This window comes from Sceloporus occidentalis, unplaced genomic scaffold (genome assembly GCF_023333645.1).
Source record: "Sceloporus occidentalis isolate IW3139 unplaced genomic scaffold, rSceOcc1.0.p SCAF_265, whole genome shotgun sequence".
NCBI classification, from domain to species: Eukaryota; Metazoa; Chordata; class Lepidosauria; order Squamata; family Phrynosomatidae; genus Sceloporus; species Sceloporus occidentalis.
In genome coordinates this window covers 814712-831762 of record NW_028317245.1, presented here as the reverse complement: position 1 = coordinate 831762, position 17051 = coordinate 814712, and the positions used below count along the sequence as shown (strand labels likewise).

The window sequence follows — 17051 nt, the reverse complement described above, 5'->3', positions numbered from 1 at the left end:
CCTAAATCAAAATGCATTTGATTTTATCTATTCCTCAAAACTCAATTTGACAAAACATTACCAAGTACATGATCCTCTAGATTCTTGGCTTATTTGTACAGGCCATATAAGGGATTATTGCAAATTATTTTACATTATGTAATATATAGGTGAAACCATGGAGTTTATCGCACCGGGAATAAAATGTTCCCCGATGCGTTACAACGGGCACGAGCGGGGCCGCACATGGAGCGTGATGGGAACCCGATGGGGCCCTGAACGCTAGTTTACCGAACAGGGAGCGCCGCTGCCACTGCCAAGCGTTCCCATCACGTTCCCATCGGGTTCCAGGGGACGCTATTTCTGGGAACGCTTTGAAACAGTTCCCATAAATGGCGCCCTCTGGAACCCGATGGGAACGCGATGGGAACGCTCAGCAGCGGTGGCGTTCCCTGTGCGGTAAACTAGCGTTCAGGGCCCCATCGGGTTCGCATCACGCTCCATGCGTGGCCCCGCTCATGCCCATTGTAACGCATCGGGGAACGTTTTATCCCTGGTGCGATAAACTTACATATGTTGAAATGCTTTTTTTTAAAATATGTGGTTCCAGTACTGAATACTCTTTATTAAAAATCTGAAGCAAAAGTGTACTTGGTAGCAGTACATCCAGGAAGCATTTCAAACATACGTTACAAGTATGTATAACAAAAGCACTTTGAATCTGTGAATCAAGACTGGAAAATGTCTAGCAAACAGGTTCAAAAAAGAGAGAGAGATTAAATTATTTCAAGAAATAGACAAAGATGAGGAAACATAAACAAGACAAGAAAATTTTTAAAATGCCTTTTAAAAATACTACTCAGAATTATATAAAGATGACAAACAGTTACAAAACAAGGACTATCTGCAGAACCAAAATAGACCAATAACAATGAACAACAAAAGATACTACATGCTCCTTTTACTGCAGTTGAAATATCAGAGGCAATAAAAAAGATGAAATCAACCAAAGCTTCAGGTCCAGATGGTTTTTCATCCCGCTATTATAAGAAAGAGTTAAAATTTTCTCTGCAGAAAACACTTAATGAAATGCTGATAAAGGAGATCTTGGCAGAATGTGAACATAACATTTATCCCAAAAGAAGGAACGGACAGAAAAAATAGTCGAGAACTATAGACCAATATCTCTGCTTTATGTGGATTACAAAATTTTAACTTCAGTATTAGCAGAAAGACTTTAAAATGTCCTAAATTAAAGAATGTAATTCATGAGGACCAGATGGGATTTTTGCCAGCTAGACAAATGAAAGCCAATATCAGAACAGTAGTAGATGCCATAGAATACTATGGATGCTTTCACATGCAAGAGGCAAGCTTCATTAAAACCTGATTAAAATTGGTAACAGCACAATCAGGTAGGGAAGATTACCAGATCCCCATGCGCTTCTTCCATTCGTGTCCCATGCATAAACTGTAATGGATGTATCATTGGATAATAACCGTTTCCATTATTACCCAATGACGCTTCCATTACAGTTTCCGCACAGAACACAAATGGGAGAAGCATGCAGGAGTGTGATAATCTTCCCCCTGATCACACTATTACCACATTTTAATCATGTTTTAATGACCCTTGCCTCCCGTGTGAAAGTGTCCTTTGAAATATGATGACCTGGTAATCTTGCCGGAAGATCCGTTGAAAGAATTGAAAAACTGATGGATATCATGGGGAAAAAATGGAGGTATTTCAGGATTCACGTTAAACAAAGAGAAGATAGTAATCCTCAGAAAGAACATTTTAAAAACAGGAAAAATCTATTAATGAAGAAATCAGGGTGCAAAAATTCTAAAATACCTAGAGATTTGGTTGATGAAAAGAAATATGGATCTCTTCAACAATAATTACAAAACTATATGGAAAGATACAAAGAAAGATATGGATAAATGGTCCAAATTTCAACTTTCTCTGTTAGGAAGGATGGCAGCAATTCAAATGACAGTGTTTTCAAGAATGAACTTTCTTTTCCAAAATCTACCAATAATAATTAATGAAAAAACATTTTCAAACTGGCAAAATTCAGCAGACAGAAAACCAAGAATCAAATGGAAAACACTAATAGATTCAAAAGAAAATGCTGGATGTGGACTTCCAGATTTAAAAATAATAATCTAATTAAAAATAATAATTGTAAGCCGCTCTGATAGCTTTTAGGGCTGAAGGGCAGTGTATAGATACCATAATAAATAAATAAAAATTAAAATTGTGCTATCAAGCAAATGCATTGACTTGGATAACAGATTTGATAGCTTTGAAGAACGAAAGAATTTTAAATTTAGAAGATTTTAATATCAGACTTGGATGGCACGCATACATATGATATGGGAAGACAAAAGTGCATAAAGATTTTGAGAAAGAGGACCAAGTGATGTTTCTGAAGGTGATCCAGTTGAGCAAGATGGGAGATGCAACAAATACTTCTGAATATTAATTGCCTAAGTAAATTCTAGCAAGTTATGGGGCACAATGAGTCAGCAAGCAATTTGAAGACACATACACATAGGCATATAGATGAATCTCAGACTCAGATGTGTTTAGAGAGATTTACCATTAGGATGATGCTTATGGGGATAGTGCTCTAGCTGCTATGTATTGGCAATCCACTCTGTTATTGTGTGCCTTCAAATCATCTCTGACTTATGGCTACCCTAAGGCAAATCTATTGTGGGTTTTTCTTGGCAAGATTTCGGAAGAGGTTTGCTATTGCCTTCCCCTGAGGCTGAGTGCATATGTGGGTTTCATGCCCGCAGTGAGAATCAAACCCTGCTCTTCAGAGTCGTACTTCAGCATTCAAACCACTATGCCACATTGGCTCTCTGCACCTCACAAGAAATATTGGTGGGTTTACTTCTGCTTCTCTAGACAAAAAAGTTTCCCAAAATGCCTCTATGTGAGAAGCAAACAATGTGGAAATTCAATGATAAAAGGGCCAATAAAGGATCTTTCTCCCAAATTAGCTCAGGAGAGGAGAGGTGCATTGTTAAGAGGAAGAGATATTCCTGAAGAACTCTAGATAATCTTCAACAGGTCAGCAAGGATTTGATTCACAACCTCCTGTTATGCATGCTCCAGTCAGAGTGGCTTCCTGTTGTTCCCACCCATTGCAGAGTGGAAATGATCCATTCATAGTGGATAGAATCCCTAAATGCCCACATATATGAATCTAAAAGGCTTGATTTGATCACATTAACATCTACATTTCTAGGCAATGGAGAGAAGGTGGGAGGGTGGATGAAGCATCCCTTCAGTTATCTGTAAGCCATTAAAAGCCATTCGCCTTCAATGAAGACCTGGTAGCCTAAACATGTTTAACCAAATTTGGCTCCCCCTCCCATTGTAAATCTTTTCTATTATCACTATTCTGTGAGGGAACATTGAAAGCTTGGTTAGACCTAGAATTGGCAAATGTATCCCAGGCACACTCCCCTTTATGCCCATAAGAATACCCAACGCTTGCTGGTTTTATTGGTTGTTTTTTTTTTAAAGATAAATTCCCCAGCAGTGATGGAACTGCAATTTGAAGTGAAGCTCTGGCCTCCAGACACCACCAACATATTCTCCCAAATGCTTCTGCATCCCACTGTTTAAGGAAAAAGATGTTGGATGACACAGGCTAAGGATTTACTCTCCAGTGCCCAAGTCACTATACATGGCTGGGGGTAAAGGAAAAAGCCCTCCAATGCCTCTTTTCTTTAGATAAGGGGCTGTGCAGTCCGACCGTTTGGGCCAACTTGGGAGAGGAGTCAGGGTGTAGCGTCTACATGACATATGCCCCGGTTTCGCCCTCAGGGCAGTGTGACCCATGCACAGTGCCACACGGCGCACAGCATCGTGGCGCTCCTTTGGTGCTGCGTACATATGACACAGCACAGAAGGAGCATTGTCAAGCCACAGCAATGTTTTTTGCTGCTCCTTTTTACGCCCTGCAAAGGCCAGATCGGGGCCATAGTGTGCCGTAGTGTGCAGTTGCCGCAGCCCCAATCTGCATGCCACAGCCCCCAATCTGGCTGTAACAGGGGCGGCTACAGGCTGCCCCTTCAGAGCTGTGTGTGCAGCCCCTAAATTAGGTAAGAAGAGTTTGGTGTCACTCTGAGGAGTTAAGAAAGCCATCGAGGAGCTAGAAAGTCCACCACAGAGGGCCAAGAAGGCTCCCAGGGAAGCTAGACAAGGCAATGCAGTATTTAGAGAAATCATCACAGAGATCAAGGAAGACACAGGTATCGTGAAGACAGTGTGGAGGTTGAGGACATCTGGGAAAGGCATCATAAGGATGGTGAAGCCATGAGTAGGCAAGTGTGGGCAGCAAAGAGTATGGGGCTTCTTTTTAAGAAACATCCCCCAACAAAATTATTTTCAGTAATAATCATGGAACTGCCTCTCTCTTTGGAGCACCACAGTCTCCTAAAGAAATGGGTTATCCGTAGTAGCAGCAGCAGGGCTAGGGGTCTGACTATGTTTCTGTCATGACTGCATCCTCTCTGTCTTCAGTTCATCTGTCTACTATTCCTTCCTACCTAGCAGTCTTCTTCTGGATCTAGATGGGCTGATGGCCAGGCAGAAAGTGAAATGGAGGAAGGAAAGGAGTCCATGGTTGATGAGGCTCAGTGGGCAGAGAAGGAGACACATGCCTCACTAGCTGATAGTGAATGGGAGCAAGTGTTTCCTTTTCCCACCCACTCAGCTGTACCCTCACTCCAAGCCTTTGATGTTTGGAGAGCAGTGGCATCACCCCAGTTAGGGTGTCTCCCAGTATGGCCTGCATACCCCTCATGACACTTCTGAAAATGGTGAAGCCATGAGAGAACAAGTGTGGGCAAAGTAGGGTAGATATCGTGGATTAGGGTGAAGACAGTGTGGAGGTTGAAGAGATCCAGTAGGAGTGGGGAAAGCAACATGGGGAATGGTGAAGCAAAATCAATGTAGGGATTGAGAGAGAAAGTGGCCATAAAGACAAGAGGAGAGGGAGGAGAGGGGAGAAAGATAAATAAACTCCCAATATTTTTGTGAAAGAGGGACATAACACAAAACGCAGGCAAAAAGGGGTCAAAAGGACCAGTTGTCATGTTTAGTCCTGCATTCACCTGCAGTTGTTGAACAAAAATAGACAAGATGTGACAGTTATTACAATGAAAGGAGTGGTGAAAAGGGAAAATGACAGTGTGTTGTTAGGTGTAGAAATGATACTTTTCTACCATATTGACCTCTGTCCCAGGAACTAACAGATATCCTTTTGTTTTCCTTAGGATACCTGTGACAAGCATATGTTCTTGTTTTTCTTTTTCTGCTTTTCCTCTCAGGTACCTGTACCCTAGGGAGACAATCATTATCTTTCCTTTCATTATCACAGTCATAACAATGTACTAGACATCCAGAGTGCAAAATAAGAAATATAAATGAAGTTATAAAAATTCCCTTTGCCATTTCTAGCAAAGGCTAGAAATAAGGGAGAGCCAAGACTGACACCAGTCTAGTTTCAGGATATATTTGGGATGTACTGAGTGAAAAAAATACAAGATACGCTGTTGTAGTTAGGCTGTTTGTGCAGTGAATTGTGTGGTTGTAGATGGAAATCAGTTTATCTCCATATAATAATATTAGCGCCGAGGATGGTGATGTTTGTAGTTCTGATCCTCTTCCTTCTGCCACATGTATTGTCCAAGGCACCCATCCATAACTGTACTGCCCATGATTTCCTCAGCGTTCCACATGAGTACTATCAGGCAGGTGACATTATCATTGGTGGGCTTACTTCTCACATCTCAAACTTTTTTGATGAAGAAGACTTCAGAGTACAACCTTCCATCCATCACCTTCTTTCTTTCGTGTAAGGATTATATTTTTCCCAACTAACCACATGATTGTACTAGTACATCAATGATGACCATGTATGTCGAAAATTAAGGGTGCTTGATTACAGTTGGACTTAGAGAAGTAATGCAAAAATGTGTAGGAGAGTAATGGCTGGATTTTTATTTTAAATTCAGGATAGCTAATGACGGATTATGTGTTGTTGGTTTCTGTTTCTTTGTTATTGGTATTATGATTATTTGCATTCTTGGTAGCGTGTCCCTTTGAAACCCACCAGATTTCATCAGTTTTCATTCCACATTCTGCTGGAGGCAGGAATGGAGATTGACCTAAACACCAGAGTGATGCGATGTCTCACTCTTGCTGGTACTTTTAGTTTGATTCCTTGTTCCCTCCCCACCTTCTTTTCAGCAGTAATTTGTAATTTATAGATAGCTAACAAAATTAATGCTTAGTTGGAAATCTTAATCTCTAATCTAAGATCTTATCATCCACCATGGATACATAATGCTATAGGAAGGTGCCCAGGTGAAGCAGTAATGTGCCATTTCTGAGACTCCTGTGTTTCACTGTGAAAATAGCATATTTAGCTTACAAACATCATTCATTCATTAATGAGATTTAAAATAAGGCTTTATAGCTGCAAGACCTACATGTTAGCATTCAAATTGTGATCTCAAGTCTAAAAAGGTAAGCCCTATTGCTTTAATTTGATTACTGGTCTCTTCATTACTATAATAATTTCAAAGGGGGACTAAAGGTGAAGTGCTAAAGATATATGTAGTTGTCAAAGTGTACAAAGACATAGACTATCCAGCATCAGCAAATCATGGGGATGGCTTTTGGGAGTACTAAGTTGTGACACTCATGGCAGGTAAACTTCATTGCAGTGTTGTGCCAAAGAACTACCAGCATCTTCTGGCCTTGGTGTTTGCTGTCCAGGAGATCAATGAGAACCCAGAGATCTTGCCCAATGTCACCTTGGGATTCCGTATCTATGACAGTTATTACAATGAAAGGATGACCTATCGGTCCACTTTGGAGCTTCTCCACACACATCAACATTTTGTACCCAACTATGAGTGTGACATCCAGAAAAGTCTTCTGGCCATCATCGGGGGACTTGATTTTGATACTTCCCTGCATATGGCAACCATCTTAGGCACCTACAAGATTCCACAGGTCATTTGCCTTTGTATCCAGAAATTTTTGCACAGCATAGAGACTGAGACTGTAACTGGCACAGACGGATAGTCTTATGTAGAAAAAATAAATGGGTGCATTAGCATTACATTTAACTTCAAGAAAATATCTTTGTGCTATTGGCGCATGATGACTGTAAAGCAAACTTTGGACCTAAATAGACAGGCCAAAATAAAGCTGCTTCGAGTCACTTTGGAGGTATGCTGTTTAAATGATATGTGCGTCCTAAGAGGTCAGAAGCCACACCAAAGCCACACTCCAGTCCTAAGGACTGCAGTGTAGCTTTGGTACAGTTTCTGGCTTCTTAAGATGTGTGTGTCATTTAAACAGCATACCTCCAAAGTGACCCGAAGCAGCTTTATTTTGGCCTGTCTGTTTAGGCGTTTAAGTATGCCAAACATCTCAAAACATTCTATAGTCAGCCCTCCTTATCTGTGGATTTTTCATCCATGGATTCAAGCATTCACAGTTTGAAAATACTGGGGGGAAAGTATAAATTCCAAATAGCAAACCTTGATTTTCTATTTTGTATAAGGGACACCATTTTACTATGTGATTGTATTTAATGGGACTTGAGCATCCACTGATTTTGGTATCCATGGGGGATTCTGGAATCAAACCCCAGCAGATAACAAGGACCCACTGTATTTGCATAAGTTCTCAAAAGGCAGTAGTAGAATTTTGCAAGGATTTTGTCAGTGAGGTGGCTACCATCTTATGTCTTTTGTGTGCATCAGGGAATCATATGGTTCTCTAGATATTGTTGACTGCAATTCCCAGCAGATCTGGATAGCACAGGCAATGACAAAGAATGCTGGGAGTTGCAATCCAACATCATCTGGAATACTGCATGATTCCCAATCCTGTTGTGCTTGAAGTGAGCAACAGCAGACATCTACCATGCAAGAAATAGTGAGCTGCCTAGACATTATTAATTTGTTGGTTTAAAAAATATGCTATGTGTATTTTTGTGTGTATGTACAATACTTAGTGCTACTTACTTTATCACCTTAAAGGCTGGTGCTGCACATAATATAAAAACTGTATTTTCATTTCAAATGCAATGGTTAAAAGGAGATTTCTAAAAGTTGACTTCCATTCTGGACATTCTCGACTACCAGGAGAGATAGACCAAAACCTGTCTGATCATTTTTACTCCTAAATTAGACAAAAATAGACGTTCTTAACACTACATTCATGCAAAATATTGTTTTATTTTCTTTCAGCTTGGTTATGGTTCCTTTGCTCCAGACAAGAGTGGGGACATACAGTCTACCTCCTTCTACAAAATGGTTCCAAATGAAACCCATCAGTATACTGGGATTGTTGAATTACTTGTATACTTTGGATGGATATGGGTTGGGTTTCTTGCTGCGGACAGTGAAAGTGGTGAGAAATTTTTGCAATCCATGCAAGTTCTGCTTTCACCAAAACGCATCTGCTTTGCTTTCTCTGAGAAAACTCCCAAATACACTCATACTGCAGAATACTACGACATGCTATCGAGATGGGCCCAAATCTATGCAATTATAATGGATAGCAAGGCTAATGTTATTGTTGTATTTGGGGAATCCAAATCCATGCTTTGTTTGAGATTATTGTTATTAATTGGTGAAGTAGAATATCTGACCAATGAACCTGTGGGAAAAGTGTGGATTGTAAATGCTCAGATGGATTTCATAGAAATGGCCTATGAAATCAACTGGGATATCCAAGCCTTCCATGGTTCCATCTCCTTCACTGTTCATTCAAATGACGTGCACGGATTCCAGACATTCCTTCAGCTGAGAAATCCATTTGAAGTAAATGAAGATGGTTTTCTTAAGCAGTTCTGGGCACAAACATTCAGCTGTGTCTTCCCAGATTCCAATATGGAAGAGGCATCAGGTGAAGCGTGCACAGGAGAGGAGAAGCTGGACAGTCTCCATACATCAGCTTTTGAAATGAGCATGACTGGCCATAGCTACAGTGTTTATAATGCCGTCCATGTGGTGGCCCATGCATTACATGCAATGTACCTATCTAAGTGGAAACACAGAGTAACAGTAAAAGAAAAGAGGCTAGAGCTTCAGAAACAGCAGCCTTGGCAGGTAATTCTGTTCTTCTGATACAGTTCAATTGACCTAAACAGATGGGTAAAAGCCAGAGCATGTAGAACAGTGCCCTTATAGGATTCTGAAAGAGTTGTTCTTTATCCTGAGTCAGACTTTAAGTCTATCTCAGCTAGTAAGATTTATACTAACTGGTAGCATCTCTCCAGTTGGGAATCATTCTAAGCTCTTATTGAAACCACCTAAGTACAAACATGGAGCTTATTTTTGGAATGAATTCTGATTGTTCCTTGGTTGGAAAATTATCTCTCTTTTTCCTCCCTCATGCCCCCACTTTCTTTCTTCCCTTTTATACATGGCAGCAAGAATGTTCCAGTGTATCTTGTGCTGAGCCGTTCTATATGGGTAATTATAGTATAGTATCAGTTCTAACATCTGCTATCATCTCAAAGTTCTCACTGAAGAACTCTTGAAGGATCTTTAGGGCATTATGCATAGAAAAGTAGGAAGGAAGGCCTCATTTAACTGGTATTTTCTCCCTATCATCTTATCTTCCCTCCCTTCATCTCACTTTGCATCCATTTAGATTCATGGAGGCTGACAGCCACAAAAAAGTGGTAGATCCATTTGGAGGTTTAAAACACCTGTATTTCCAGGTTGGCTGTTTTCTCTATAGACATAATCCACTCCTATTAACAAGAAATGTTTTAATTCTAAAGTTTTTCTTCTACTTCTGTTACACTTTCTGCTCAGCTCCACCACTTCCTTAAAAGTGTCTCATTTAACAACAGTGCAGGAGAAACGCTGTCTTTTGATGAGAACATGGAGTTAAACACCAGAATTGATATTACCAATTTAGTTGCATTCCCAAATAACTCCTTCCAAAGAGTCAGAGTTGGTACGATGGATATGGAAGCTCTACCAGGCAAGAAAATTTCCATTGATGGGAACAAAATAGTGTGGCACAGACAGTTAAAGCAGGTGGGCCATGGTTTCAGTATTAACATGGGTAGGGTCTGTAGGAAGTTAATTGTAGTCTAGAAGACAAACCATGGGCCTGAACAGCTGGCTTCTGGGTGTCTTTGGGGTGTGGCGTTTTGACAGCGCATGACCCCAGGACGCCCAGCCGATGGGGGCAGCTTCAAGCTGCTCCGGGGGTGTGGCGTTTTGATGGCGCATGCCTCTGGAATGCCCAGAAGCTGACCAGGGGTTGCACTGGGACCACCTAAGGCAGCCCAAAACCAGCCTCAAGGGATCCTTTCCACTCCTACTTGGGCCAGCGGCAAAGGGCGCCTTCTGGATCGCAACGTGTGTTTGCTGCAGTCCTGGGGTGTCTTCAGTGGGGGCAGCTTCAAACTGCCCCTTCATGGTTGTCTGTTTCAGCCCCATATGTTCTTAACCATATGACATATATTTGGGGACATGGTCCCATACTAGAACAAATATAGAAGGTAAATCAATCAATCAAACAAACAAATGAGTGGGATCTAAAAGATCCCTATATCTGGGATGGGGATGAAAACAGGTCAGAGATATTTCAGGAGATAGATATACAGTACTTGGTTCATCAGGGTCTGTACAAATTTGGAAGCACTACTGTAGTTAATGTTCGGTCAGTCTAGCATCCAGGCTGGTTGATTGTATCTCCTTTAATCTATTTGTCATCATAACTATGTTTCTGCTAGGATAACTAGATGCTGAAAATAACTATCCAAAATCATGATGTTGGACTCTTCAGAAGTCCATAAAACACACTCTTGAATTTACATCTTTATTTTCTCAGCATGCTAAATTTTTTTCGTCTTACTGAAATGTGTAGGTACCACCTCTTTCTGTATGCAACACCCATTGCCCTCTTGGCTCCAGTAAGCAAAAGAAAGAAGGAAAAGTCTTTTGTTGCTATGATTGTGCTCAGTGTCCCCATGGCATGATAACACACCAGCAAGGTATGACATATAGATCAAGGTTTTAAATGACAAGTCATGTTAGCTTTTGTGCATAAGGACCATGTTAAATGTATAAGAATACTAGTAACTGTTACGGTTTTAGATATTCATTGGTAATTACTAAAATAATCTTTACAACTCTTACAGGCACATTACTCAAAAAAATATCTACCTGCAGTGTACTAGAATAGAATCCCATTTTTCTCTGCTCAAAGGTTATTGCATTGTTTACGGCATACATGCTACTGCAACCTGACACCAAAAGTCTGTGTTTCTCTAGGTCTCCTTTCCTCCCAATGACAGTCTTCCAGATAGATAGGGGACAAGAAGGAAAAGGAGAAATGGATGGGTGTAAAAAGTCTTTTCTGAATTTACATAATGTGTATATTTCCATTTTGATATTTGCATGGAATTCAAATATATTATTGGGCTGTGCATTTTAAATGTATTTAACAAAAAATATACTTTTTTTACTGGAACCCACTCTGTATTGACATGATTACAGATTTTATTTTTGGTTGTATGGTAACAGTTATCATCTATGCTTTGTAGAGACATGCTCTGCATTGAATTCGCCCATGTGTTAACTGTAGAAATCACTGTGGCTTGGATGTCCTTGGTCTCTTTTACCATTATTGTCATGATTTGAAGGATGTTAATATATAAGATTTTTAAAAGCATTTCCAGTATTCTGCATTATCCAGAAATAGTGCATGTGGGAATAGATTGTTTATGAATAATCTATAAATAATTTTACTAGATTGCACAAGTTTATTTGGGCAAGATATAACACCTGGATATGTAATACCCACCTGGACAGTAATTCAGTAAGGTTTTTGTTATGTTTTTTTTAACAGAAAGTATTTTATCCAGAGCTGGAAGAATTAGAATCTGAAAGTAGCAGATAGATAAAGTATCATGCACCCTACACTTTGCTGGGGGCTCCACCATAAATCCTTTTACTTTATCATTGGTGTCTGGGTTGAAGGTATGCTGTACAGAGCATTCCAATCAACATGGGATGAAGTATTCAAAGATCATTTGGCTGTATAGAACATCTTCAGTGTACACTATGGTCTGTGTAGAACTGGTATTGTATTACATACACATAGGGTTGCCATACGTCTGGACCTCCAAACCGGGAAAAATGTAGGACAAAATTTTCAAATGTAGGACACTTTTTTGTGTGTCCTACATTTGAATAGGAGCCTCGCTGAGGGAGGCTTTCCCTTGCCGCCTGGGCCCCGGGCCTCACCGCGATCGCAGCGGGGAGCGGAGCCCAAGCGGCGAGGGAAAGCCTCCCTCAGCTTGCTATATCCTGCCTGGGGGCGGGGGCAATCCTGGGGGCGGGGGCAAACCGGGGCGGGACCATGCGGACCCACCCCAAACCAGGAAAGTCCCGCCCCCAGGCGGGATATGGCAAGCCTACATACACAAGGCAGCACAGAACATGCCTAGTGTGAACGTAACATCATATTGTATCAGCATCACTGTTTATTTTCATTTTAATCCTAGGCTACCATTGGTAGATCTTTCCCAACACACCTTGAGACTGCCTCTCTTTCTCTCCTTTTCCTCCAGACATGGAAAACTGCAAGGAGTGTCCAGAAGATCATTATCCAAACAAGGAACAGTCAAAATGCATTCCAAAAACAATAAGCTTCATGTCTTTAAAAGAGCCTCTGGGAATCAGCTTGGCTTCTTTTGCTCTTTTATTATCTCTCCTTTCACTGATGGTCCTAACCATTTTTATTAAGCATCAGGACACACCTATTGTCAGAGCCAACAACCAGAATCTCAGCTACATTCTCCTCACCTCCCTCCTGCTCTGCTTTCTTTGTTCTTTACTCTTCCTTATCAAGCCAGAAAAGATAACTTGCCTTGTTCGACAAATCGTCTTTGCTGTCATTTTCACAGTGACCATTTCTTGTGTGATGGCCAAAACCATCACTGTGGTTCTGGCCTTTGTGGCTACCAAACCAGGATCCAGAATGAGAAAATGGGTGGGGAAAAGATTGGCAAGCTTCATTGTACTTTCTTGTTCCCTAATACAAACTGGTATTTGTGCTTTGTGGCTGGGAATCTCACCTCCATTCCCCCATTTTGACATGCACTCGGTGGTGGGAGAGATCATACTAGAATGTCACGATGGGTCAGTCACCATGTTTTACTGTGTCCTGGGCTACATGGGCTTCCTAGCCATGATCAGCTTTGCCATGGCATTTTCTGCCAGGAAACTGCCAGATAGTTTTAATGAGGCCAAATTTATCACCTTCAGCATGCTGGTATTTTGTAGTGTTTGGCTTTCCTTTATTCCAGTCTATCTGAGCACAAAAGGAAAATATACAGTGGCTGTGGAGATCTTCTCCATCTTGGTTTCCAGTGCTGGCTTATTGGTTTCCCTCTTTGCTCCAAAAATTTACATTATTATACAGAGGCCTGATTTGAACACCAAAGAACAGCTAATAAAGAGAAAATATTAAAGGACCATAAATCCTGCAATTTCTTTTGTAACACTTTTCTCATGTGAGGTGTTAATGTTGTCTGCTCATTTAACCAATTGACAGGGCAAAACCAGTATCCCGCAGATCCAGGGTCGGACCGTATAAGAATTAAAGCAAATAGGGAGGGAAAAGAATCCTTTGGTTTTCAGTAATATGTTTTGGAATATTTAAACAATTTATATATTTTAGTATGTCAAGTTGATTCAGTCAATCTCAGGCTTGCATGTTAAACAGAAGGCATAGACCGTTTATAATTATTCTTACATGGGAAAAATAATTAAATGAGCTAAAACTCAGGATCTTATGGAACTAAGTAGTTGTTCCAATCTTGGGTACACAAATGTAGGCACATTAGAGATCTTGTAGCACCTTTGAGACTAATTGAAAGAAAGAAATTGGCAGCATGAGCTTTTGTAGACTTCAGTCTACTTCCTCAGATGCATTTGGTGGAGTACAGATTTCCCACCCTACAAAACCAAGTATCACTAGTACCCAACATAAGGGCCGGACAAACTGGCAGTAAGCATCGGCATCGAAGCAGCATGGGGGCGTGGAGATTTGATGACACACGCACCAATGCCACCCCGATGCTGGCATCACATCACCCGCCTGACGGCACGGCAGGCAGCATTGCGGTACTCCTTTGGCGCACGCCAAAAGGAGCACCGAAAAGTGCCTAAATGTTGCCTAAAAACAGTTTCTGCCATTGTAATGCTTGACCATTTTATCCACTTTGCTGTCTTCACCTCAATGGACAGGGAGGTCAATGTCACTATTTGTGGGAGACTGTGGCTGCATCTGCACTGCAGAAATAATCCAGTTTGATACCACTTTAACTGCCATGGCTGAGTACTATGGAATTCTGGGAATTGTATTTTGTTGTGGCACGCCAGAGGTCTGGTGTTGGAGACTTCTAGTGCCACAGGAAACTACAATTCCTAGAATTCCATAGCACTGAGCCATGGCAGTTAAAGTGGTATCAAACTGCATTATTTTTGCCGTGCGGACACAACCATAGTGTGATATAATAAGAGATTGTGTAGAAACTGTCATAAGGTGTGTTTTCAAGTTTTCTTTCATAGCAAATCGCAATCCATGTAATCTACAATACATTGGGCGGCGAATGAATACACTAAATATTCTTTCTTTCCATTTTGAAGGTATGAGTTCTATTATAAAACAATATAAATACATACAAAGACTAGTTAAACTCAGTGAGCCATATTCCCTGATGCTACAGGAGACCTATCAAAAGGATAACTGACATTTATCACTCAAAAATAACAACTTATATACTTGTTGTGCTGCCAAAGGTGCCACTAAGTCTTGGGGCATGTGAAGAACAGTAGCAAAATACTCCTTTCATTGTAAAGGATCCACTATGGTGGCATGTAGCAGTGCACCGAACAATAGCAACATCCTGACAAAATGCCAGCCTATGACTGAGGCTGCATCCGCACTGCATAAATGATCCGGTTTGACACCGCTTTAACTGCCATGGCTCCAGCTAAGGCATTCTGGGAATGGTAGTTTGTGGCTGGATGTCAGAATGACTCAGTATTGACCAATTTAAGACTTCTACCGCTCCATCAACACTGAGGAATTAATGCAGTTTCAACCTGCTTTAACTACCATGGCTCGATGCTATGGAATGCTGGGATTTGTAGTTTTGCGAGAGCTTTAGCCTTCTCTGCCAGAGAGCTCTGGTGCCACAAGAAAGTACAGTGCCGAGAATTCCACAGCATCGAGTCATGTGAGTTAAAGTGGTGTGAAACCAGATTATTTCTGAAGTGCAAGATGCAGCCTAACATCATCATTTTTCATCCTCCTGTGTGATTTTAACACCTTTGCCTGATGAAGAAGCCAGTGAAGCTTCGAAAGCGTGCAGCATGTATATAGTGTGCATTTTGTTTGGCCCAATTAAGGTCTCCTTGGTCTTCTTTTTCAGTTACAAATTATGTATTTTGTGTATTATGTTATGCATATTATGTATGTATTTAATACAGTTATGTATTAAAAGGCACTGTTCCAAGACTCCCCATGATTTGTCAGTAGTCCATTTGAAGCCAGATCTGTAATATAGAAGAGTTATTGGTTATTCAAGTCCCTCTGGTCCAAAACACACTGCAGAAATAACCCAGTTTGAGACCGCTTTAACTGTCCTGGCTCAATGATGCTAGGGAATTCTGGGAACTGTCGTTTTGTGAGACATTGAGACTTCTCTGGCAGAGAGCTCTGAGGCCACAATAAACTACAATTCCCAGGATTCCCTAGCACTGAGCCAAGGCAGTTAAAGCGGTCTCAAACTGGGTTATTGCTGCAGTGTGCTTGGTACCTCAGATACCCTTTTGGACTAAAAGGTACACTGAAATGTAATTTAGATCAATATTAAATAAGTAAATAGTGAACACTGCCTCACTCAAAGGGCATCTAAACTGTAAAACTAATGTCTACACAGCAGTGGTCCCCAAACTGGGCCCTTTAAGAGATTTTGGACTTCAGCTCCCAGAATTCTCAGCCATGTTGGTCAATGGCCTGGGATTCTGGGAAATGAAGTCCAAAAAAATCCCTTCAAGAGCACAGTTTGGGGACCACCCTCAGACAGCTCTCGCTTCTCACGAGGCGATAATAAGAGACTGTGATTTGGGAGCCGGTGATTGGTCCAGCCCCCTCATACATATTCATAAGCACTCCCAAACTTTTAATTTTTGGCCCCGCCTCTCAACAGAACAGGGGCCGCTGGACCGTTCTATTCTGGCTAGAAAAGAGGGGAGGAAACCGCGCTCAGGACGCTACCATCAAGGCAGTGCGGAGGGGGGGCAAAGACGGCGTTGCTAAGGAACCGGGACCGTAGAGATACGAAAGTTAGAGTGACACGAAAATTAACCGTAGAAACCGCCATTACCGAGCTTTAGTTTTTAAAACAGTTCTTCAGAAGCTTTCTGTCTGTATGTTGCCTACAGACTGGGATGGGACTCATGACGCCCTTCAGATATTGTTGGACTGCAACACCCATCAGCCCCAACCTTCATAGGCTGAGGCGAGTTGCTGTCCAACGACATTTGAATGGCCTCAAGTTGCCCTTCTCAGTGGTCCCCAAACTGTGCTTTTTAAGGGATTTTGGACTTCAAGTCCCCGAATCCCATTGTATGGGCCAACATGGCTGAGGCTTCTGGGAGCTGAAGTCCAAAATCTCTTAAAGGGCACAGTTTGGGGGAACCACTGTTGTAGAACCACGAGACCTCTGTATTTTATATATTGTTGCTCTTGCTGTGTGCTTTCGACGTCGTTTCCGACTGATGACTGGGAGTTGACGTTAAAAATATCTGGAGGGCGAAAGGATGAGAACCACTGTTTTAGATATATGGAACTAATGACTTGTTTGTGTTAATTTACTTTCTTTTTCCCCTCATGTTTTCTAATGGGTCTTAATATATAAACGAGTGCATATTGATGTATATGTTTATGTATATGCATCTCCTTTTATGTTTAATAAAATATT

At 41.2% G+C, this 17051-nt stretch overlaps 1 protein-coding gene across 1 annotated transcript; it reads left to right on the top strand.

Moving 5' to 3' along the window:
* Nucleotides 1-6712: 6712 nt before the first annotated feature.
* Nucleotides 6713-13528, top strand: LOC149275813 (vomeronasal type-2 receptor 26-like). The gene is made up of 5 exons (XM_089504303.1): nt 6713-7027; nt 8275-9138; nt 9853-10080; nt 10919-11045; nt 12627-13528. Exons 1-5 carry the CDS (start codon nt 6713-6715, stop codon nt 13526-13528), a joined length of 2436 nt encoding a protein of 811 aa, XP_089360429.1.
* Nucleotides 13529-17051: the final 3523 nt, after the last annotated feature.

Excerpts from the sequence above, each read along its gene's own strand:
- LOC149275813 (XM_089504303.1), top strand. The coding sequence starts at position 6,713 with ATGGCAGGTAAACTTCATTGCAGTGTTGTGCCAAAGAACTACCAGCAT. Across the intron at positions 7,028-8,274 it reads GCACCTACAAGATTCCACAG|CTTGGTTATGGTTCCTTTGC; the intron begins GTCATTTGCCTT and ends ATTTTCTTTCAG. Across the intron at positions 9,139-9,852 it reads AGAAACAGCAGCCTTGGCAG|CTCCACCACTTCCTTAAAAG; the intron begins GTAATTCTGTTC and ends CTTTCTGCTCAG.